The sequence below is a fragment of the Erinaceus europaeus genome, chromosome 15 (genome assembly GCF_950295315.1).
Source record: "Erinaceus europaeus chromosome 15, mEriEur2.1, whole genome shotgun sequence".
NCBI lineage: Eukaryota > Metazoa > Chordata > Mammalia > Eulipotyphla > Erinaceidae > Erinaceus > Erinaceus europaeus.
In genome coordinates, this window is record NC_080176.1 from 31,073,288 (window position 1) to 31,098,743 (window position 25,456).

The following is a 25,456-nucleotide window of genomic DNA, read 5'->3' on the forward strand; positions in this document are numbered from 1 at the left end:
CTTTAGTATGTAAGTAATTGAGGGCAACTTGTGGCCATTGATATGAGAAATGATCTTTAGGCTTTGCTTTCAACAATTATGAGTATCTTCATCCAGGGCTGTAAAATTAATGCTCTTGGATGTCACATGTTGGCAGCTGGAAGAAGGGGAGTTGCCTTCACATTGTTTTATGGCAATGACTTTGAACTCGCTTACAGAGATATTTTAGCACTACAGCAAATTAGAAGGATAGGGGACAATGTGAATATATTCAGTGAAGATTAGGATGTCAGTGTTTGCTGTTATATAGTGCAAGCTAGTGAGTACTTGAATGGATTGGGAAAAGAAACTTATTATCAGGAGTCTCAGTTTTCAGGTTCTGACCTCTACATTGTCCTACATCAACTACCTTACACTCTTTGACACCCTGTTTCTGTGGTTAAAAGAATAGCAAATGTTACACTCTTCAACACTGGTGATGTATTTGGAGAAATTATGTGTGCTGAAATACTTAAAATTCCTGTTTTCTTACTATTTTTTAAATGTAGATTGGGAGATAAGTTAGCTAGTAGAATGGCACTTTACCACGTGTGCAGCTTTGAGTTCCAGCCCTGACAGCACGTGGGACAGTCTACAAATGGTGAAGCACTGCTGTAATACCTGTCCCTTTTTCTCTTTATGCTCTCCCTCTTCTGTCTTTATCCAAAATAAAACGAATAGCAAAGTCCCCCTAGGAGTGGTAGTGTCACATACCAAAGTGTTAAGTAAAGTTAGAAAACATGAGCTAGAGGTCAGGCAGTGGCACAACAAAGATATCCAAACATTTCTGTGTTCAAGCCCTCAATTTCCACCTGCAGTGGGGAAGTTTCATGAGCAGTGGAGCAGTATTGCAGCCCTTCCTCTTATCCTCTTTTTCTCCCTCTCCCTTCCTACTTTTCTTGTTTCTCCCTGTCTTTATCAAATAAAAAAGAAAGGAGAAAGAAATAAAAAACAAAACAAAAAACCTTCTGGGAGTTGTGGATTTGTTGTGTACACACGGAGCCTCAGCAATAACACTGGTAGGGAAAAACAAGTTACCTGGACTTTGGTAGAATTAATTATTTGGATGAATTGCACTTTGGCATGTAACAGTTGCAAAGAATAAGATCCCAGTAGTTTCTGCTTTACACTAATGACTTATTCTGGTAGATTCATGATGTGTTATTGTTAGTAAAGGACTGGAGAAAAGGACTGGAGACCTAAGTATATATAATAAGTTGGAAAACTTTGAGTGGGGTAGACTTACACATACAGTTTTTAGTAGATGATAAAAGCCAATAGGATATTAATACAAAATGGAGTGACCTCTTTGGGATCATATCATATACCCTGAGAACTGTCATTTTAACTCTTTAGATTTGCAATCCTGGGTATCTGCTGTTAATGAATATTGTGGACTAATAAAATGAAATTCTTTTTTTTTTTTAAACCAGAGCACTGTTCATCTTGGGCTTATTGTGAGGGGTGGGGTAGGGGATTGAATCTGGGATTTTGGAGCCTCAGGCATGAGAGACTCTGCACAACCATTATGCTATCGTACACCCACCCTTATTTCTAAATTTTTATTCCATAATCTAACCCATACATTATACATTATGTCATTTTTTTGTTTTTCTAAATTTATAGAATGTAATTTTGAAGATGAATAGATTGGTTCTTCTGGTTTTAAAGAAGCCTTGCCTGTCTCATTTATGTAAAGAGAATTTAAGGATGACCCCACCAATGTATCCTGGAGCCCCGCTTCCCCAGTGTCCCGCTTCACTAGGGAAAGAGAGGCAGACTGGAAATATGAATAGACCTGCCAATGCCTGTGTTTAGTGGGGAAGCAATTACAGAAGCCAGACCTTCCACCTTCTGCACCCCATAATGACCCTGGGTCCATACTCCCAGAGGGATAAAGAATAGGAAAGCTATCAGGGGAGGGGAGGGGATATGGAGTTCTGATGGTGGGAATTGTGTGGAGTTGTGCCCCTCTTATCCTATGGTTTTTGTCAGTGTTTCCTTTTTATAAGTAAAAATTTTAAAAAGGTTATGAAAAAAAAGAATGACTATAGAGAAAATCAAACTGATAACTATTGCCTTTTTAAGTTTGTCCAAAATCATTTGGATGAAGTGATCACCGTACTGGGTTTTCTGCTTTCTTTCCTGTAGTAAATATTTTATGTGTGTTCTCTTGTCCAAATCCTGATTTTATGATAGTGACATAAGAGGATTCTAAGAGATGGGACTTTATTATCCAGGGCTTCCTCTTTGTGTTACCCAATTACTTTGGAACCATCTAAAGTAAATAAACTGTGAAAAATAATGTTTGAATAGTTGTTGAATGACAGATATGCTCTTGGTTTCTCACTAATCTCCCTTGTGGTTTTTCTAATGTCATATATTTTTCTTGGGAGAGTTTCCTTACAGCTGTAATTGTGATTGTAGGCTAAGATTTATGAGCTGTCACCATTAAGGTTTCCCTCTGGCTTTGTCATTATAGATTGAGTATTGTATGAAATATTATTATTGTTACTATTACTAAAATGTGAAAATTTTCTCCTAATCAAAAATAAATGTATAAATGTTTTCTTGGCTTTATCTTTTTGTTGGATCTAGTTACTAAGAAAAACGTGCATATCATGAAAATTTGTTTCCTATGATTAAAAACAAAATTTCTATAATTCTATGCATTGTGATTGAAGAAATGTAGGTATTCTGATTTCAGCATTAGAATTGAGATTTTAAAATTTTAACTGTTATTACTAGGACAAGTGGAAAAGCTAAACAGTCTTGTAGCAGAAGTAAAATGGGATAACTCAGGGTATTTGAGAAAACCATTATAGATATTACCAATGACAAAAGATTAATAGATGTTGACTGATCCCAGGACTGTCTGAATGGCTTTCTGCTGCCTTCTCTGCATTTGTTGAGTTCACCAACATCAAACTCCATCATGTTTGGGCATTTTTATTTTCTGTACTTTGTGAACTAGATAGATCTGTGGCTAAACCAGCCTTGTGTTAAGTAGTAACTTTTATTATCTATCTTTGTTGTTTTCCTACCACTAAAGAGACTGAGTGGGTGCAGGGAATTAGTTCAAATCTTTCTGCATAAGTGACCCTTATTTGACTGTTTTTTAATTAAGATTGTTACATTATGTGCCAGGAAGACAAATGCTCTTCTCTTTTATATTTTTTCCCTTGGTGTTTCTTTTTGGATGGTTACTAACGCTGTGCCTCCAACATTACCTTCTGATATGTCTAGTCAGTTGTTTTTCCCATCCATTATTTCATCTTAGATATTGAGTTCTCATTTCTAGATTTTTAGATTTGACTTTCAATATTATAGATTTTACACTGTTTTAGTCATTTATTTATTTAACAGAAACTGACAGAGAAATTGATAGAGAAGAAAGTGGGGTGGCACCTGTAGCACTCACTGCCTCACTACTGTTGAAGCTTTCCCCCTGCAGGTGCATGGTACTCTACCTGCTGTGTCACAACCTAACCCCCAAATTTAACCTTTATTTTAATACTTGAATTCCTTTATTTACCTATGTGGAAATAAATAATATAGGGTTAATATTGTGGGGCCAGGTGGTGCCTCACCTGGCTGAGTGCACATGCTACCATGCACAAGGAGCTGGGTTCAGGCCCCAAGTCCCCACCTGCAAGAGCAAAGCTTTGCAAGCATGAAGCAATGTTGGAAGTCTCCCTTTTCCACTCTCCCTTTTTATCTTTCCCTTCTTTCTCAATTTCTCTCAGTCTCTGTCAAATAAACAAATAAGTAAATATTTTTAAAAAGAGTTAATAAGGGGGAGCTGGGCGGTGGTGCAGCGGGTTAAGCGCAAGTGGCTCAAAGTGCAAGGACTGGTGGTAAGGATCCCAGTACAAGCCCCAGGCTCCCCACCTGCAGGGGAATCCCTTCACAAGCAGTGAAGCAGGTCTGCAGGTGTCTTTCTCTCCCCCTCTCTGTCTTCCCCTCCTCTCTCCATTTCTCTTTGTCCTGTCCAACAACAACGACATCAATAACCACAACAATGTTAAACAACAAGAGCAATGAAAGGAGAAAAAATCATATATATATATATATAAATACGGGAGTTGGGCGGTAGTGCAGCGGGTTAAACGCACATGGCACAAAGCACAAGGACTGGCTTAAGGATCCCGGTTAGAGCCCTGGCCCCCCACCTGAAGGGGAGTGCCTTCACAGGCAGTGAAACAGGTCTGTAGGTGTCTATCTTTCCCTCCCCCTCCCTCTCTCTTCCCCTTTTGTCTCCATTTCTCTCTGTTCTATCCAACAACGACAATATTATCAATAATGATAATAACTACAATAAAACAACAAGTGCAACAAAAAGAATAAATAAATATATTAAAAAAGAGTTAATACTTGTTTGTGTCTTTCTTTACATTCAGCCACTGTGCCAGTTCTACTAATTGAGGATTATTTTTCCTCACCTTTTTAGTAGATATCAGACATTTTGAACTCTGGAGTATTATGTTTGTTGGTTTATTTATTTATTTATTTATTATTGCATAGAGACAGAGAAATTGAGAAGGGAGAGGAAGATGGACAGAGAGACACCTGCAGCCCTACTTCACCAATTGTGAAGCTTTCCCTCTGCAGGCTCAGGTATTATGTATTTCTGTACATCAGCAAGTCACTTTTTTTTAATTGGGGGATTAATGTTTTACACTTGACAGTAAATATAATAGTTTGTACATGCATAACATTTCCAGTTTCCTATATAACAATACAACCCCCATTGGGTGCTCTGCATCATGTTCCAGGACCTGACCCCACCTCCCACCCCACCCCAGAGTCTTTTACTTTAAGTGCAATGTACCAACTTCTTTCCAAGTTCTGCTTTGTGTTTTCTCTTCTGATCTTGTTTTTCAACTTTTATGAGTGAGATCATCCCATATTCATCCTTCTGTTTCTGACTTATTTCAGTTAACATGATTTCTTCAAGCTCCATCCAAGATGGGCTGAAAACGGTGAAATCACCGTTTTTAAAAGCTGAGTATATTCCATTGTGTCTATGTACACAACTTGTTCAGCCACTCATCTGTTGTTGGACACATGGGTTGCTTCCAGGTTTTGGTTATTACAAATTGTGCTGCTAAGAACATAGGTGTACACAGATCTTTGGGATGGGTGTGTTGGGTTCCTTAGGACATATCCCTAGGGGGAGAATTGCAGGGTCATAGGGCAGGTGCATTTCTAGCCTTCTGAGAGTTCTCCAGACTGCTCTCCACAGAGGTTGGACCCATTTACATTCCCACCAGCAGTGCAGGAGGGCTCCTTTGTCCCCACAGCCTCTCCAGCATTGGTTGCTCCTACCTCTGCTGAGTCATGACATTCTCACAGGAGTGAAATGGTATCTCGTTGTTGTCTTTATTTGCATTTCTTAGACAATCAGTAGTTTGGAGCATTTTTTCATGTTTCTCTGCCTTTTGTATCTCTTCTCTGGTGAATATTCTGTCCCTGTCCTCTCATTTTTGGATGGGTATTTGTTTTCTTGTTGAGTTTGGCAAACTCTTTATATATTTTGGTTATTAAACTCTTGTCTGATATATGGCATGTAAATATCTTCTCCCATTCTGTGAGGGGTCTCTTTGTTTGGGTATTGGTTTCTTTTGCTGTATATAAGCTTTTTAATTTGATGTAGTCCCATAGGTATATGCCTGCCTTAATCTTCTTTGTAATTGGATATGTTTCATTGAAGGTATCTTTAAAATTTATTTTTGCAGAAAAGAGTTCTGCCAATAGCATCCAAGTCCTTGATCTATTTGGAATTTGCTTTTGTGTGTGTTGAAATATAGTGGCTCAGTTTCATTCTTCTGCATGTGTCAACCCAATATTTCCAAAACCATTTCCCCACTTAATAGTCTGGGCACCTTTAGATTTCCATAGGTGTGGGGGCTTACTTCTGGACTCTCAATTCTATTCCACTGGTCAGTGTGTCTATTCATGTTCCATTACCAAGCAGTTATGACTACAGTGGCCCTATAATACAATTTGAGATCTTGGAGTTGTATACCTCCAGTTCTGTTCTTTCTTCTCAAGATTGTTTTGGCAATTCTGGTCTTTTCCGCTTCCAAATAAACATTTGTAGCATTTATTCTAGTCTCCTAAAAAATATGGGTGGGATCTTGATGGGAATAACATTAAATTTGTATATTACTCTGGGTAGTATATTCATTTTAATGATGTTAATTCTTCTAACCCATAAACATCTTTCCACTTCTTTGTGTCTTTTTCTAATTTATTGAATAGTGACTCATAATTTTTAGTATACAAGTCATCCACTTCTTCGGTTAGGTTTATTCCAGAGCCAAGCTGGTAGCACTGTGAGTTTCCAAACAAATCCCGTTTATACTCTGTGGGTTCTTTTGCAGTTATTCACCATGTCTCCCAATTCATCAGGGGAACAATGTGGAAAGGCTCCCACTATACAGCCCTACCTCTAGCCCACCAGGATGTAGGTCTTCTCCTGGTTTCCTGGCCAATTCTCTGCCAACTACCACCCCCCCCCCCCCGTGCCACCCCCCCCCCCCCCGTGTCAGCACTGGGCCTCTGGCTGCTGTTCCAGCCTTTGAGGAGCAGTAGCAATGGAGATTTACAGTTGCATTTGTTGAGAGTTAGTGGAATTCTCTCCTCCCATCAACAGTCTTTTTGTTGGTAAAAGTGACTGGAGTTGGCACCTCAAATAGCAAACTGCCATACTGTTCCCAGCCACTAGGGAGTAGAAATGGGCTTTAGCCCCAGGAGTTTCTCCATAGGCTCTTCTCTGTCCAGAGCCATGAGTGTTTGCATTCACTGGTGATTTGGGGGCTTCCCAAAGTAGTTCTAGTCCTTTCTTATTGTGGTCCCAGGTTATCTCCTTTGATATTTCTAGTTGACCAGGGAGATAAGAGGAGTGGAGAGAAACTCAGGTCAGCAAGTCATCTTTTTAAAGAAAATAATTTACTTATGATAGAGAGAGGACCAGAGCACTGCTTAGGTCTAGTGTAAGGTGGTGCTTTGGATTGAACTTGTGGATTTAGGCAACTTCAGACTTGTCAGTTGGAGCTCTGACAGGCAAAACTGTAAGTTTAATTAAGTCTTACTCAGGGGTACAGTGAAATTACTTGGAATTGATTACTCTTTTTTAGTTTTTCCATTTTGATTTGTTAAGATTATCTGGAAAAGAGCTCATATCAGTTTAGGGTTGATTTTCCTCAGTAACTCTTACCATGCTCTTCAATACTCTGAAGTGTGAGCTTTACAGACAGAGATACAGATTACAGTCTGTATTGAATGTCAGAAAAAATTTTTTCTAATCCTTCTAATCCTTTTGTGTACTCCTCTCCCCAACTTTGTAGTCTCCCTGCCAAACTCAGGGGAAACTCTCTACAGCTCTGAGGTTCTTGTTCTATGAGGTTTTTTTTTTTTTTTGAACTCCAATTGCTTTGGTCTCCTCAGACTTCCAACTGCATTTCCTTACCTTTTGTAGTCTGTCTCATTCTGCCTCACTTTCCCATCACTCTGCCTCATACTCTGAAAAATCCATACAGTCAGTTGGACATTGAAGAGGCATTTCTGCATTTCAGAAATCACGGTTTTTAATGTCTTAAAAATAATTATTTTGGGGGTTGGGTAGTAGCGCGGTGGGTTAAGCGCATGTGGCTCTAAGCACAAGGACCAGAGCAAGGATCCCAGTTCAAGTCCCTGGCTCCCCACCTGCAGGTGGGTTACTTCACAAGCAGTGAAGCAGGTCTGCAGATGTCTATCTTTCTCTCCTCCTCTCTGTCTTCCCCTCCATTCTCAGTTTCTCTCTTTCCTATCCAACAGCAAGGACAGCAGTGACAACAATAACAACAGTGATAACAACCAGGGCAACAAAAGGGGAAAAAATAGCCTTCAGGAGCATTAAATTCTAGTGCAGGCACTGAGCCCCAGCAATAACCCTGGAGGCAAAAAAAAAATCATTATTTCATAGATTTTAAAAAATCTTACTGGGGCTTTGTTGTTTTGACAAAGGAGTGTTCATGTCCTTTTATTTTTTAAATTTTTTAAAGATTTTATTTATTTATTAATGAGGAAGATAGGAGGAGAGAAAAAGAGGCAGACATCACTCTGGCACATGTGCTGCCAGGGATTGAACTCAGGACTTCATACTTGAGAGTACAATGTTTTATCCATTGCACCACCTCCCAAACCAAGTGTTCATGTCTTTTTAGACTTAACCTCATGTTCTTACTGATTTTTGAATCTTGGTTCTAATTCTACCTATCTACATCTTTCCTTATTCTGTGTGTGTGCGTGTGCACGTGTGTGTATGTATGTGTGTTCCTTCCCTGTTTTGTTCTTTTTTAAAAATAATGAGCAACAAAACTGTAGGGTAAGAGGGGTACAATTCCACACAGTTCCCACCAGCAAAGTTCTGCATCCCATCCCCTCCATTGGAAGCTTTGCTATTTTTTATTTCACTGGGAGTATGGACCCAGGATCATTATGGATTACAGAAGGCTTCTGTACTTGCTTCTCTGATGGACATGGTTGTTGACAGGTCGATCCATACTCCTAGCTGGATTCTATCTTTCCCTAGTGGGTGGGGCAGGGCTCTGGAGAGGTAGGGTTCCATGACACATTGGTGAGGTTGTCTGCCCTGGGAAATCAGGTGGGCGTCATGGCAGCACTCACAACTTGGTGGCTGAAAGGCATTAAGATATAAAGCAGAACAAAATGTTTTATAATCAGGAACCTAAAGGTAAGAATATAGCAGATGAGATTTGGGGTCTTCATTTTGGAAAAAGCTAGGAAGTCTATTTTAGGTATATTCCAATGGCCCCATGACTTTGCTAATCTTTGCTAATGTGGGCTTAAAGGTATTGTCTGGGGAGATGGTGTCAGAGTTGGAAACAGGACTAGGAAACTGGATCAGGGAAGTGAGTAGCTCCCAAATATGGGGAAAGTATATACATACCATTAATTGTAAACCCTATTGATCTGATCTGGGGCCCATATTCAGCACAGGAGCCTGTGTAATCTCTCCATCCCTGTAGGTCTTGAGCTTGCATTCCATGGCCATAGTTAGGAACATTCTAAGCTGCACTCATTGCAGAAACCATCTTTCTGGAGTGGCAGAGTATGTTGACCCAGTCTCCCTTTGTAGAGTGGGGCATTCCCTACCATTGTTGTTCCACAGTGAGAGCAAGGTCCTATAGAGTCGCATGAGAGACTTGATGGAAAGAAAATGTGATAGTGTAGAGAGGGATCTCTTAGAGGTTTAGGCCCACCATGTCTATGTGGGAATCCCAGTATTCCCTGACTAGGGGCCTGGGTGATGGGGTGGCCTGGTTGTGACCAAAAGAGCCATCATTAAAATATGCTGGCCTCTTGCCCTTCCCCATCTTTTGTTGTCCTTATGTTGACAAGTTTAACTTTAGAGTAACTGAGGGAAGTAAAATAGGAAGTAGGTGAGGAGGGTATCTAGGTCTAAGTAGAAACTATTTGATTACTTTATGGTGTCATTTTTAGGTCTTTCTACTTGCTTGCTACACTTATTGAGTCACTGCAAACTGTTGTGCACTTTTATTTGAGGTATGCATTTCCCTGTAATTTATGGATACATGCACACATGTACTCTATCCCATGGTCCCTGGTCTGTATCTAGATTCTGTGGCTTTGTTAGGAAGTGTACCACCCGAAATAGAATTAAAGAGTCCTTTGAGCTAGGAAAGGTCTCACTAGAGTAATGGAGGTGAAGGGTTGACATTCCATGCCTGGCATCTCTGGACACAATCTGAAGTGAAACATGTTGAGGCTGTACTGGTTGCATTGCCTTCCCTGTTTTTTTATTGACAGAGTCATTTTTGGATATCAGCAGAACACTATGCAATCTTTGATGTAGGTAGAGATGCTTATTTAATGTTTGATTATTTGAACTAGATTGATGAATATGCTAGAGTTTTTGTCATTTCCTATGTTGTTAAAGTTTTCCTAGAATCTCTACATCATGTAGCATCTTAACTGTCTGTATTGCAGTATGAACCACATTTACATCTTTGTAGCTTGTTATTATATGTCTTCAGTATGTTGTGAAAGAACTGTCAGAGAATGAGCTCTTTATACTTGGAATTACTAGTTAACTGTTGTTTTGCCATTGATTAGAGTGCCTGTTTTTTCAGTTCTTTCTGTGTTTAGTGTAGCATTTTGCGGTAACTAGGATGGTTTTGAAGTGCACACCTTACTGGATCTTCTTTTGTGACCTTGTGGCAACATCACTGATTTGTTTTGGATCAACCACTGTTTCTTTCTTTCCATTTTTGTCCTCTCAGTGTTACTTTATATAGACATTTGCCACCCTCTCTGCCTGCCTCCTGCTTCTCCCCATCTGTGCCCTGACCTAGTATCCACATTTTTTTAAAGGGATGGGGGGATAGGGATGAGAGTGGAACAGATCAATTTCTGTTAAAATTCATTCCAAACAAAGCTTTTGACAGTTAAAGAACAAAACCCCTCCCTGTCAATTTGAAAGTGTTTGCTACTTATCTTGACTAAGGGACCTTAGAAGTAATAATTCTCTTTGAATTTTTTTTTCTTTTCACTAGATAGAACAAAATGGCTTTAGCTGTCTTTTGTTGTTCATTGCCTTATCCCAAATTAAATTGTATGATTTTTTTTCTCTCCACATACAATGTATTCTTTCAATATCTTCCCCAGGCCTGAAATCTGAAGAATACTTGTGTGTTATCTGTGAGGGGTATATATATATATTTTTTTTTTCCAATAGCCTTGGATTCATCCACTTCTAAAAGAGACAACTTGCTCCCATTGCATGGTTCTGGCTCCCTCTGCAGCTCCAAATGAAAAAGTGCTCTGTTGTCTTTCGATGCTAAAAAAAAAAAATCCATCTTTCGGATTTCTTTCTGTGAGTAGAGCATTTCAGCTGGTATTCAAGTACAGACTGATATTTCAGTCTTAGAAATGCACTTTTTTTTCTTATGAGACTGTGTCTTCATTATGTTTTCTCTTTTCTTTCTTTCTTTTTTCTTCCCTCCCTACCTCTACCCTCCCCTCTTCTCTGTGGTCCAGATTGACTTTTTAAAGATACTAATATGAAAAGTAGAGTGGGACAGGGAGAGATACTGGCCATAGCACTGAACATTCCTTTAGTGTGGTGGAGGCCAGGCCTAAACCTGGTTGTGCACATTATTCAAGTGTGTTATTTTTCTGACCTTGCAAATCACATTTCAAGAGAGCTTCACGAAGTGATAATATGGTGAGGTGGATAGGGACCCAAGGAAGCAAAAGTTGAAGGGAAAAGCACATTGTAAAATTAATCAGTTAAGTAGAAGGTTAATATACTTACATATATTTACCATAAACTTTTGTTCAGAAGTCAGACAGATGCAGAGTAGGTGCCTAGAGCAATGAGAACTTCCGGAACTACTAGAACTACTATTTTAATGAATTTTACATATAGAATGCTTATACATGTTGATGAGTATTGGCTTCTAGTGTAGTCTTAACAGTTTGAGCACTCACAATGGCTAAGTCACTTTCTAGCCTTCTAAATCAGTGATTTTTTATGGTACCCTTGGGTTTCTCCCCCATGACCTAGAACCAGATTATCCCTGGATCCCAAATAGAACTTCTTAAAGCTATAGTCAGCCAGATGACTTGTATCATTGCAGCATAAGTAAATTTAGAGTTTCTAGACACATTTTGCCCCAGTGAAGTAAAACCAGGCACATTCAAGAATGGATATTGAACTGCTACTGTGTACTGCCTGTTTATCTGTATTCATTGTGTAAACATTACACTGCCATGTACATTTCTGTATGCTGTACAGAAATAAATAACTTATTTTAAATTTTCATATGTTAAATGTCTTTTAAGAGCATTCATCAAGGTACTGTTTGTGTAAGTAGTGCCACTGGGTACACAGATGCCTGCTCTATGAAGTATTCACTGTTTCAAGCCAAATTATATTATATATATATATTCATATTTATTTATTGCCTCCAGCATTATTGCTGGGGCTTGGTGCCTGCACTACGAATCCACTGTTTCTCCAGGCTATTTTTCCCGTTTTGTTGCCATTGTTGTTATTGTTATTGTTGCTGCTGGATAGGACAGAGAGAAATTGAGAGAGGAGGGGATGTCAGAGAGAGGGAGAGAAAGATAGACACGTGCAGACCTACTTCACTGCTTGTGAAGCAACCCACTACAGGTGGGGAGCCAAGGGCTCGAACTGGGATTTTATGCTGGTCCTTGTGCACGGTGTGTGAAACACCGTGCGCTTAACCTGATGCACTACCGCTCGGCCCCCTAAATTTTTAAAAAATATATGTTATTTAAATTTATTTATTAATGAGAGGGCTAGGAGGAGAGAAAGAACCAGACATGACTCTGGTTCTTGTACATGTGCTGCTGAGGATCAAACTGAAGACCTCATGCTTGAGGGTCCAACACTTCATCTACTGAGCCACCTCCCAGACCACTTAAATTTTATCTCCTGGGAGTCAGGTGATAGCTCAGCGCATTAAGCGCAGATAGCGCAAAGCACAAGGACTGGCGTAAGTAAGGATCCTGGTTCGAGCCCCTGACTTCCCACCTGCAGGGAGTCGCTTCACAATTGGTGAAGCAGGTGTCTATCTTTCTCTCACCCTCTCTGTCTTCCCCTCGTCTCTCCATTTCTCTCTGTCCTCTCCAACAAAGATGACATCAATAACAACAACAATAATAACTATAACAAGGGCAACAAAAAGGGAATAAATAAATATAAAAAAATAAAAAATGTATCTTTGATAGGTCAGTACATGTACATATACAGATATATAAAATGATTTGCTTATTTGGTTTTTACATAATTCTTCCCAGGGCATAGTGTTTTCATGAGTTGTTAAGCTATGTTCCTTATGAAACCAAACAACAGATATTTATATTCTTAGAGGATCACCATGATATTAGTTCTGCTTAAAATGAAATATTGTCGATTTTTAGAATCTAGAAGGTAGGAAAATAAAGCAAATTTTATCATTTAGTTTTTAATTCCCCATCTCTTTTGACATGCATAAATTTCATCTTTGTTTTTCTGGAAACCATTGTTTATTCTCCACCTGTATCTTTTCCACACTTAGAGGAATGAAGCTAGGCATTCTTATCTAAAAATCTAGTGAGTCATTGTCAGAAATCTTCTCTGGCTTGAACTTTTCTTTAATTTGGATGTAAAGGTCTAGTTGAGAAACTATTTTTGTTATGAAGACTTTAAATTCCTTTATGAAGGAATTAAAAACCATTAACCATTAACTCCAGACTTTAGTTTCTATCCTGGTGTGAAACTCAAGTTGCCTTGTTGATTTTAGTGGAAATTAATAAGCTTAAACTTGTCTCTAGAGATCTCCCAAAGCTTCATGGTGAAAGGAATGTGTTCTATAGAAGTGGGCCTGACAGTGAGCAGGACAGGAGATTCTCAGAGTGCCTCACTTAGCACTCTGACTGTGTGAACTTTCATGGTGGTGTGTTACTGTCATCACTACTATCAAGAAGTCACAAACCCTGAACCTAAACCAAGGACTGTATTTTTATTTGGAGTAGATACCAGCTTCTTTTTGTGGACTGGAAGCAGTGAAGTGTATTGGTTTTGATGACTTGGATTATAAGAAACCTAAATTAGTTTGAAGTGGAATTATCCTGATGAAAGGGCAGTAGAAAGCCCTTGATACTGGACAGAGGATTGTCTAGTGGCTAATCTTGGCTCCAAATACACCAGACATAATGAGAGTCATTATGAACTGCTGATCTCTTACCCCTCCCTTAAGCAGACCCTATTTGACTTGCAAAAATAGCAAACACTGTGTGTTTTTGGCCTTGTGCCCACTATGTACTAGAGGAAGAAAGCGTACCTTGTTTGCACTCTAACCAGATACTGGTGCATCGTGTTACAGCCCTGCTGGTTCTGAGGTCCTCTGTTCAGTCTCCTCTTGACAGATGCTGTCCTTGCCACCCCTTAGCAAGACAAATGAAGCCACTCTGCAGGAGTTGGCTTTTGCCCAGCTGTGCTTGCTAGTGCCCTAAACTGATGTATTTGTTTACCTGTGGAAAAGTATCAGCCTGTGGGTCTGATACTTATCATCTGTCATTATGTTCACTACTTTTTGAGCTTTTGTCATTTCTGAGGAAGGTGTTTCTTTTTTTTTTTTTCTTTGTGTTAAAGTTTTTTAAATGTCTTTATTCGGGGATTAATATTTTATAGTCAGCAGTAAATACAATAGTTTGTGCATGCATAATATTTCTCAGTTTTCCACATTACAATATGACCTGTTCTTCTTTTAAGACACATAAATGTGCAAACTTTGAACGTCTCTTCTTGCTTCTAGCCCTCATGCTTGTTAGACACCCCCTAAAGATGCCAAAGATGGATCCTTTTCCTCTAGGAGGTCCCTCCCTTTGTAGGCAGAAAGATATATAAACAGCCATACAATCTGAACCTCTAATACCTTGGTACCTGATTTACTCTGGGAAAAGGAACAAGAGGGTCTGGGGATGGTGGGATGTCAGGAATAGAGCCCTCTTGTGTACTGTGAAGAGCATAGAACTTGGTATATATAAAGGGCTATGTGTGTAAAATGGAGCAAAGGGGAAATCATTATTTGTAAACAACTTGCATTTCTAAGATTTAAAGCAACCATCTTGATACTAGTGCTATACAAATGTCTTGAGAGAGGGGTGGGAAATAGCTTATTTGGATAGTGCCCTGCTTTGCCAAGTATGTGGTTCTGATTTGAGCCTGGCCCCTATAATATTGAAATAATTCAGTTTTCTCTCCCTCCCTCTCTCTCTCTCTCTCTCTCTCTCTTCCTTTTTCTCCCTCTTTCTCTCCCCCTCTTCTCCTTTTGCCTTTTCCTCTCTCTCTCTCTCTTTCTCTCTCTTTCTCTCCCCCTTTTCTCCTTTTGCCTTTTCCTCTCTCCCTCTCTGTCCCTGTCTTAAAGAAAAAAGTAGGAAAGCCAGGTAGTGGCACATCTGGTTGAGTGCACATATTACAATGTACAAGGACTCATGTTCGAGCCCCTGGTCCCCACCTGCAGGGGGAAAATGGTGAAGCAGGGCTACAGGTGTCTCTCTTTCTCTTTCCCTATCTCCTCTTACCCTTTTGATTTCTGACTGTCTCTATCCAATAAATAAAGAGAATTTTTTTTAAGTAGTGAGAGTTGGGGCTTACTAGGCCATTAAGTCTGGAGATGGATGGCATAAGGCATATTTTGACTTTTAAAAGAATATCCTTGATTCTGAAGAAAGTTTAGTTATTAGCAGGAATGGAGTGAGAAGTATTTGGGCATCTTAAAGATAGAACTTGACTAACACTGTGTTAATAGTCTTAGAAGATTAAACAAAAACAAATAAAAAAGGAATGAAAGGTCTATTCTATGTGTTTCAGCTGAGATTCCTGAGGGACTTTATAACTGCTGTTACACAGGAAATAGGGAGGGCAAAGGGGGTTTGAAGGATTCATGATTCTTTACTTTGTGCCATACGTGGGTGGTGATAAGTAAATTTCATTGTGACATTTGAACCCAGAGTTTAACGAGAATAGGACTGGTCAGACAGATGTCCTGAGTGATTTGGATGCTTTCTGTTTTACCCAGTAATAGTACCATCAGGTGCTCTAATCCAATTCTGAGTGCAAGTTCACACCTCATGGTTGTGTTCATATAGAATAGGATCAGTGCTATAGGAAAACTTGCTAAACAAAACAAGAAAAATAGGCTTACTTTTTTTTCTTAGCATTATTTTATTGTGGGTTTACTGGGTTATAGTAGTTGACATGTTGTAGAGGAGGCTTTCTGAATTTAACTCTTATATTGAGAAAGCCATTTAGCAAGTATCCATCTAAATTCATGCAGCAAAGTATATTAGAACAGCATGTTCTGCGTATTCGCCATTTGGTGGGTATTAATTCCATTGAAACATGGGTTGGGAATTCTCCTCTACTCAAACCAGGCCTTCCTGGAAAGACCTTTACCTAACTGAAGTCTTCACCTTTCTCCCCCATACCTAACTGAAACAACTGAAGTTGTAGAAAGAAGCCAAAGTTTCTCCTGCTTTTGTCTCTGTAAGCAGCTGACTCATCTTTGTCAATCTACCTACTTTTCCTACTGACCTTTTGGGATTCATAAATATTTCTTTTTGTTTCTTTGGAGGATGTTTGGGCCAATTTAAATATAATTGTATCCAACAGTGGATTAACAGTTCGTAGAGTAGGCAACAGTGGTAAAAATGCAGGAAAGAGGGAGTCGGGCGGTAGCACAGTGGGTTAAGGGTGCATGGTGCAAATCACAAGGACCAGTGTAAGGATCCCGGTTTAAGCCTCTGGCTCCCCACCTGCAGGGGAGTCACTTCACAGGCAGTGACGCAGGTCCGCAGGTGTCTCTCTTTCTCTCCCCCTATCTGTCTTCCCCTCCTTTCTCCATTTCTCTCTGTCCTATCAAATAACGATGACATCATTAACAATAACTACAACAGTAAAACAACAAGGGCAACAAAAGAGAATAAATAAATAAATATTTTTTAAAAAGAAAATGCAGGAAAGGATTAATATGCGAATGAAAATTCCACTTAGAAGATATGCAAATAATTTTATTTGATAAACTTGAGAATTGTTAATCATCTTTCTCCCTGTTCTATTTTCCATTCTTTTTCCCCACCCCTTTCTCTTTTTCTCTATTTTGTTTCTCTCATTCCTATTTTTAACTGAGTGAAGTGAGTAGAAATAAGAGGCTTTTGGGTTCCTTTGACCCCACACCCACCCTCTCCAGCATTTGCTGCTGTTACCTTTTCTGATGTATGACATTCTCACAGGAGTGAAGTGGTATCTCATTGTTGTCTTTATTTTACATTTCTCTGACAATCAGAGACTTGGAGCATTTTTTCATGTGTTTCTCGGCCTTTTGGATCTCTTCTGTGGTGAATATTCTGTCCATGTCCTCCCCCCATTTTTGGATGGGGTTATTTGTTGTCTTGTTGTTGAGTTTGGCAAGCTCTTTATATATATTGGTTATTAAACTCTTGTCTGATGTATGGCAAGTAAAGATCTTCTCCCATTCTGTGAGGGGTCTCTTGGTTTGGGTAGTGGTTTCTTTTGCTGTATAGAAGCTTTTTAATTTGATGTAGTCTCATAGGTTTATACTTGCCATACTCTTCTTTGTAATTGGATTTGTTTCATTGAAGATGTCTTTAAAATTTATGCGGAAAAGAGTTCTACCAATATTTTCTTCTAAGTATCTGATAGTTTGTGGTCTAACATCCAAGTCCTTGATCCACTTGGAATTTACTTTTGTATTTGGTGAAATACAGTGGTTCAGTTTTATTATTCTGCATGTTTCAACCCATTCTTTCCAACACCATTTGTTGAAGAGACTCTGCTTTCCCCATCTAATAGTCTGGGCACCTTTGTCAAAGATTAGATTTCCCTAGGTGTAGGGGCTCAATTCTATTCCACTGGTCAGTGTGTCTATTCATGTTCCAGTACCAAGCAGTTTTGATGACAATGGCCATATAATACAATTTGAGATCTGGGAGTGTGATGCCTCCAGTTCTGTTCTTTTTTCTCCAGATTGTTTCGGCAATTCTAGGTCTTTTCTGGTTCCAGATAAACATTTGTAGCTTTTTTTCTATTCTCCTAAAAAATGTGCTTGGGATCTTGATGGGGATAGCATTAAATTTGTAGATGGCTTTGGGTAGTATATTCATTTTGATGATGTTGATTCTACCAACCCATGAACATGGAATATCTTCCCACTTCTTTGTGTCTTTTTCAATTTCCTCATAATTTTCAGTATACAAGTCTTTCACTTCTTTGGTTAGGTTTACTCCTAGATATTTGTTTTAGTTGCTATAGTAAAAGGAATTGATTTCTGGATTTCAATTTCTTCTAACTTAGTGTTTGCATAGAGGAATGCCACTGACCTCCTACACTGCCGGTGGGAATGTAAATTGGTCCAACCTCTGTGGAGAACAGTCTGGAGAACTCTCAGAAGGCTAGAAATGGACCTACCCTATGATCCTGCAATTCCTCTCCTGGGGATATATCCTAAGGAACCCAACATATCCATCCAAAAAGATCTGTGTACACATATGTTCTTGGCAGCACAATTTGTAATAGCCAAAACCTGGAAGCAACCCAGGTGTCCAGTGGCTGAGCAAGTTGTGGTATATATACAAAATGGAATACTACTCAGCTGTTAAAAATGGTGACTTCACCGTTTTCAGCCAATCTTGGATGGACCTTGAAAAAATCATGTTGAGTGAAATAAGTCAGAAACAGAAGGATGAATATGGGATGATCTCACTCTAAGGCAGAAGTTGAAAAACAAGATCAGAAAAGAAAACAGAAGTAGAACCTGAAATGGAATTGGCATATCACACCAAAGTAAAAGACTCTGGGGTGGGTGGGTGGAGAGAGTACACGTCCAAGAAGGATTCAGAGGACCTAGTGGGGGTTGTATTGTTATATACAATACAATGGAATCTGGGGAATGTTATGCATGTACAAACTATTGTATTTACTGTTGAATGTAAAACATTAATTCCCCAATAAAAAAAAGAGGCTTTTGGGAGCTATATTTCATGTAGAATGCCATGATAACTTTGCTAGAGAAGATGAGGAGGGATGACGAGGTAGGCTCAGAATACCAGTTCTGCCAGCTTGCTCCTGACTCTGGAGGGGCTGTTATGTCTCTCATCTTTAAATGTTGCAGACATGGAGAGAAGCCTGGAAATTAAAGGAACCTCATTATACCATTTGTCCCACAAATAAATCTATTACAGATATAGATTTTAAAAATCGATATTATTGTGGTCCGAGAGGTGGCGCAGTGGATAAAGCATTGAATTCTCAAGCATGAGGTCCTGAGTTCAATCTCTGACAGCACATGTGCCAGTGATATCTGGTTCTTTCTCTCTCTCTCTCTTCTCCTATCTTTCTCATTAATAAATACATAAGATCTTTAAAAAAAATTGGTATTATCTTAGAGAGATGTTTGTTCTGGGATTCCGGACTTTACTTGCCTAGAATTTTTTTTCTTTTTTTCTTTTTTTACCAGAGCACTGATCAGTTCTGACTTATGGTGGTACAGGGGAAGCGTAGACTTAAGAATAATTATTTATGGGGACCAGGTGGTAACACAGTGGGTTACGTGCACATGGCACGAAGCACAAGTACTAGCATAAGAACCCCTGGCTCTACCCCAAGCTCCCTACCTGCAGGGGGGTCGCTTCATAAGTGGTGAAGCAGGTCTGCAGGTGTCTGTCTTTTTTTCACTCTCCTTCTCTGTCTTCCCCATCTCTTTCGATTTCTCTCTGTCCTATCCAACAATAACAACAACAGCAATGGCAGCAATAACAACAAGGGTAACAAAAATGGGAAAAATGGCCTCCAGGAGCAGTGGATTTATAGTGCAGGCACCGAGTCCCAGCAATAACCCTGGAGACAAATAATAATAATAATAATATTTATTTGTTTTATAATCTAGGAAATAACTTGAGATATGGGGACTAGAGTTTTGAACCCCAGGTCCTTATGCATTGTAACTTTTGCATTCAACCTGGTATGACACTATCCTGGTGTTTAGTTTTCACCCTCACTGGGAGGAAAATGAGCACTCGTCATCACTTTTCATATCACAGATACTATTTCAGGGTTCTTTTTGTTATTTTATTTCATCTGGTAGTAGTGCCTCTGCCAAGAAATAACTACCTCTAGAGAGTCCTCAGCTGCCATCTGCCAGTTTGGAAAATGTTTCAAGGTCTACTTCTGCCTGCTATCACTGTGCCTTTACCTCCTGTCTTGTTAGCAAAACCTCACCCTTTTGGCCATGAGGTCATGTTCTGCATATCTGATTCTGTCTTTAGTAAATGAATTTGGGGCATTGCAAAGAGTGGTAGGGTGTACTAGAGGAATGCTGTCACTACAGTGGCTGGTTGGGAGCAGGATGATGGGATGATTTAGGTTGAAAGTCCATGTCAAACATTTCAAATACTTGAGAAATTTATTTCAAGAATTCAGTGCTTTCAAAAGTTTCCTGCTCAATTAATACATATTTTCCTCACTCCATTAAAAGTAATCTTACAGTCCTTCCTGGAACCATATTCTGGAAAGGAAAATCTGATTGGTTTAATTCTGAAAGACCTTTCAGTTTCTTTAAATGACATTCCTTAGTTGTGTGTCCACCCCCCCCCCACACACACACACAGGCCCTCACTCCCTTGTCCCCTCCTTCCCCAGATGCTTCTCCTTCCCCATCTCTCTACATACATTTCCTTATGCACTTTCTGTAAGCCACAAATCCAGTGCAGGCATTTTCACATTCCAAGAAGATTCCTTGCCTCTTGTGAACCATATGGGCTTCTTATTTTTTGTTTCTGCTCTGGCAGGAGGAAAATAGGATTAAAAAAAATTGCTGACCCCTTTGCAAAAAAAAATGGGTTAGCAGGAGAATGAAACATTTGATCCATAATTGTACTTATCATTGTGAGAATATAAATAAATCTGAAGACATACAGTACAGTGATGAACTACCTCAATACCAAGAATGATAGAAATGGGTTATAATGGAATAACCTCAGTGTCAGAAGGAGGGTGACATTATGGACAATAGTCCAAGTTAACACGGGAAGTGCAATGAGTGTTCACTGCTGGTGGGGGCAAAGTGGGGTGTGGTGTGGAAACTAGGAGGGCTCACTACAGAGGCGGAGTGTCTGTAGGTGGAGAAGAAGCTTACTGTGTAGGTTATGAAAACCAGGGTGGGGGGCGCTACAGTGTGCAAGGACCCTGGTTCAAGCCCTAAAGCAGAGCTGCAGGTATGTCTCTCTCTCCCTATCTCCCCTTCGCTCTCAATTTCTCTCTGTCTCTATTTAATATTAAATAAATATAATTAAATTACAAAACAAGGAAAGGTGATTTCACTAGGAAATGGGGTTAATTATGGGTAGTTGAGTTATTGAATATAATAGAAATACTTAGGAGAGTTAGGAGGGAAAGTTACAAAGTGTCAAAAGACCAGTCTGCTGAAATAAAGCCAACTGTGATCACGGAGGGGAGTGGTGACTTGGGAAGATCTATTGAGGAAAGAAATGACAGGACTGCTGACAGTTGCAAACCTTTTGGGAAGATTATATTGGAAACTAGAACATTATCATTTTGTAGGTATGTGTTCTTAGTAAACCTAATTTGTAAAGATGTAGATTTTGTGATATTTTCTCAAGCACAGGACCTTTTATGCATACTCATATAACTACCTTAACATTGTGTCTCCAATATCTCTATCAACTTAACTATAGGTGTAAGTGATGCCTACCAAATTCACTGGACTTTGCTCAAGGTTCACTCTGTGGACAGTAAGTCTGGTGGACAGTTTGAAGATCAAATTCAAGGGTACTTCCCCCCTCACACACATTTTGTTGTATAGGAATCCCTGCTTTGAAAGGAGCGCCCTTAAATATCACACTTTTCTTTGGCTTTAAGTCTTGCTTCGAAAAAGTCAACCTAAGGATGCACTTTAGAAACTTCCCACCCAGCTGAGTTCCATGTGTTGAACACACCTGCTTCTGTCTTTGAGTTCTCCTAGTCTCCTGCAGCTACTTGGAGCAGGCTAAGCCCATTTACATCCTGCTAGGATGTAAAACTTGATACTTTTTCCTTTCATGGAACACTATCTGTGTGAAGTGAGCTCTTTGATCCATAGCCTTCCTACCTAAGCTAAGGGAAGATTAAGGAATGCCTTTGAGTAGATGAATATTGGGTGAGGTTTATATAATTTAACCTGTTAACCCTTTCATTTAGTGGAATGACAGGAGAAATTTGTACAGTCATACAAATGACTGAGTCTCTCTGTACAGGTTTCACTTTGCCATAGAATAGAGCTTGGGAATTAAGTGAATATCAGTTGATGATTATCATTTCCTTTAGTTCTTGGAGAGAACTAATCTTTATACCCACTAGAAATTTTTTGAACTATGAACAAATTGGAAATACAATTGGGAGGGCAAGGGTAGATATAATGGTTACGCAAACAATCTCACCTGCCTGAGGCTCCAAAGTCCCAGGTTCAATCCCATATGCCACCATAAGCCAGTGCTGAGCAGTGTTCTAGTAATAAGAAAAGAAATACAATTGGGATAAAATAGTCCTTATATGCATTGGACATAGGTGTTTTAGTGGTGAGCAACACTGTTGTTCCACATATCATAGACAACAGTAGTGATAATAATAATAGTGTCACCAGAAATATTATCTGATTATGTAAGGTTTTAGTTTAAATGATTTTCTTCCATTTTAATTCACATAATAACCTTATTAGGTAGGTGTTATTATCTTCATTTTAGAAATAAGGGAACTGAGACGCAATGAGATTAAGTCCCTAGCCCGTAATTAGTAGAAGTGACATTCAAATGTGAGCAGGCATCCTCAGGTTCCTAACTTCATATTGACCCTCTTGAGAGACAGTGTGAAAGGCACAGTTGACAGACCCTTTCACCTGTGGTGAATTCAGTGAGAACCGGTAACTGAGTAAACTGACCTTGCAAGGGGGAACACTTAATATCCTTTAGGATGAAAAAAAGAAAGAATGAGTGGGTGTTGTCTAGGTGAGACCAAGTAGACTAGAACATTCTAGCAACCTCAAGGTTGCAGGGAATATGATGATTTTGAACTGAAATCTATACATTAGACGAGACGGAGAGAGGTTGTGTCACAGTGACAAAGGGCAGCTTCTGGAATCTGTGTTCTGAAACTAAAGTAAATAAATCAGGATTATGTATATATAGTCTTTTTTTCCCCCTTGTTGTTTTTTATTGTTGTTGTAGTTATTGATGTTGTCGTTGTTAGATAGGACATAAAGAAATGGAGAGAGGAGGGGAAGACAGAGAGGGGAGAGAAAGATAGACACCTGCAGACATGCTTCACTGCCTGTGAAGCGACTCCCCTACAGGTGGGGATCCAGGGGCTCCAACTGGGATCCTTATGCCAGTCCTTGCGCTTTGCGCCATGTGGAAGACTGGAGATTAGTGTTCTGTGGTGGGGGGCAGACTTGTGAACCTGAGCCATTAGCCATGGGATCTGATGATATATCCAGTTAGATAGCATCAAAACTGTTAACTGATTGATGGTATTAAAGAAAACACATATCAGAAGGAGTCTTAAATGTTAAGAATTGAGGGCAAGTTAAAAATTAAAGGGATGAAAAACAAAGGGGTCTGATTATGTGAGTGACATGAGATGCTTAGTTCCAAAAAGGCAGTTCTGATCACTGGTGTGTTTGATGAGTTGGTGAGGGTGAGTGAATGAGTGAATGTGGAACTTGTAGTCAGGAAACTGGTCCAGGAGAGAGATGATGGTTGACTGTGCCATAAACACCCAGTCCCCTCACCCTGCATTTTTGGTGACTTTTTCTTCATTTTTGAAAGAAAGTCCATGCAAAGACACTCTCATGTCTGAGGCTCTGAAGTCCCTGGCTCAATCACCAGCACCCCAGCACTACTGTAAGCCAGAGCTGATCATTTTGATAGTAAAAAGAAAAAGTCTCGAAAGAAAGTCCACTAGTAAATATTATTTCCATGTCTCCAAATCTTGAAGAGGTTTAGAAAAAATGTCTTCCTCAGCACTCAAATATGACATACCTAGCTGTTGAATAAGTTGACTTAACAAAGCAAGTTGTATTGGCAATGGCAAATATAACATATTTCAAGGGTGATTTCTGCATGGTTTGTATGGATTTCTGTATGACAACAAAACAACTTCATGACTTGTGTCAAAGTCAGTTGAAGCTGTGAAAATCAGTTTGTATATGTCAACAATTTATTCTTGTAATATACTTGCCAATGGAAAACTGACATTAGCATTATTTTTCTGTATTTACTCACTAGTATAATGTAGTTATCAAGTGCACTGAATGAAACATTCTTTAAAATTCCCAATCTTTAAATTGGGACTATATGTTTGTTTTCTTTCCCTAACCATATCTGTTAGTACTTTTATCTACAGTCACACTGGTGTGTTTGTGTTATGTGTGCTATGTGTGTAGTCAGAACATGCATGTGCCTCTCACACATGTTTGGGATTTAATGTGCTTATTGAAACGTCAAGATGTCAGAAGTTTATGATGTGGCTAATGAAATCAAGAAAACTGTCTACCTTCCAGACTCCAATACAAGACCGAGGTAAGATGGTAACTATGTGACTAACACTTAGAACAGTGCATAGCATTTAAGTCTTTTTTTCTTCTTAAATATTTCTTCCCTTTTGTTGTCCTTGTTGTTTTATTGTTGTAGTTATTGTTGTTGATGATGTTGTCATTGTTGGATAGGACAGAGAGGAATGGAGAGAGGAGGGGAAGACAGGGGGAGAGAAAGACAGACACCTGTAGACCTGCTTCACTGCTTGTGAAGTTACTCCCCTGCAGGTGGGGAGCCGGTGGCTTGAACTGGGATCCTTCCGCCTGTCCTTGCGCTTTGTGCCACGTGTGCTTAACCTGCTGCGCTACCACCCGACTCCCAAGTCTTGTTTTTTTTTTTTTAATTAAAACCAGAACACCACTCAACTACTCAGCTCTTAGCTTATAGTCATGCTGGGAATTGAACCTGGGACCTTTGGTGCATTAGGCGTGGACATGAAACACTATTTCATCATATAAGTCTTTCATAGATGTTAGCTTTTAATATTTTTTAAGCCACACCTAGCAGTTACTTTAAGGCTTTTTACATATACTGTACTACTAAATGACCTCCCTGGTTCAGTTGCACATTCATTTTATTTTTGTTTTTGAGAATGGAGTTTAGAAATGACAGATGAGAGTTTCCATAGCATTGCTCTGTCATCCGTGGCGCTCTTCTGTTCCCATGTGTTTGCAATGTGCACTGTCCAGGTTCGAGCTCAGCCCTCACTTCACTGAAGGAAGGTTTGGTGCTGTGGTCTCTTTCACTGTCTATCCCTGCCTAACTATTGCTGTCTTAAGGGAAAAATATAGAAGAATTTGACGGTTGGGCACATGGTTGAATGTATGCATTACTATACACAGGAGTTAGGGCTCAGCCTCCACATGCCCCACCAGCAGAAGGGAAGCTTCCTGAGTTGTGAAGCAGTGCAGCTTCTTTCTTCCTATCTACCCAACTCCAATCCTATTTCTCTCTGTCTGCCTTTAAAAAGAAGGATAAAGGAATAAAATGTCTGCCAGGAGTGGTGGATTTGTGGTGAGGATACTGAACCCCATCCATAACTCCGATGGCAAAAAGAAAAGAAACGCAGAAAAAAGGAAGACCTCAACTGTCTGATGCAAATCAAACCTAGGGGCCAGGTGGTGGTACACTTGGTTAAATGCATACACTATAGTAAGCAAGGACCCAGGTTCAAGCCCCTGGTCCCCACCTGCAGGTGGAAAACATCACAAGTGGTAAAGCAGTGTTGTGG

General features: G+C 39.5%; 1 protein-coding gene across 9 annotated transcripts in view; it reads left to right on the forward strand.

The window, feature by feature from the left end:
• AUTS2 (activator of transcription and developmental regulator AUTS2) overlaps positions 1 to 25,456 on the forward strand; it is a 1,407,660-nt gene that overhangs the window by 390,183 nt on the left and 992,021 nt on the right. For 6 of the 9 annotated variants that reach the window (XM_060173543.1, XM_060173545.1, XM_060173546.1 and 3 more), the window contains exon 3: positions 10,784 to 10,921. The exons of the other annotated variants lie outside the window; for them this stretch is intronic. In XM_060173543.1, the coding sequence (XP_060029526.1) occupies positions 10,784 to 10,921 (138 nt within the window). The remainder of the gene's footprint in view (positions 1 to 10,783; positions 10,922 to 25,456) is intronic. 9 annotated transcript variants of the gene reach the window in all.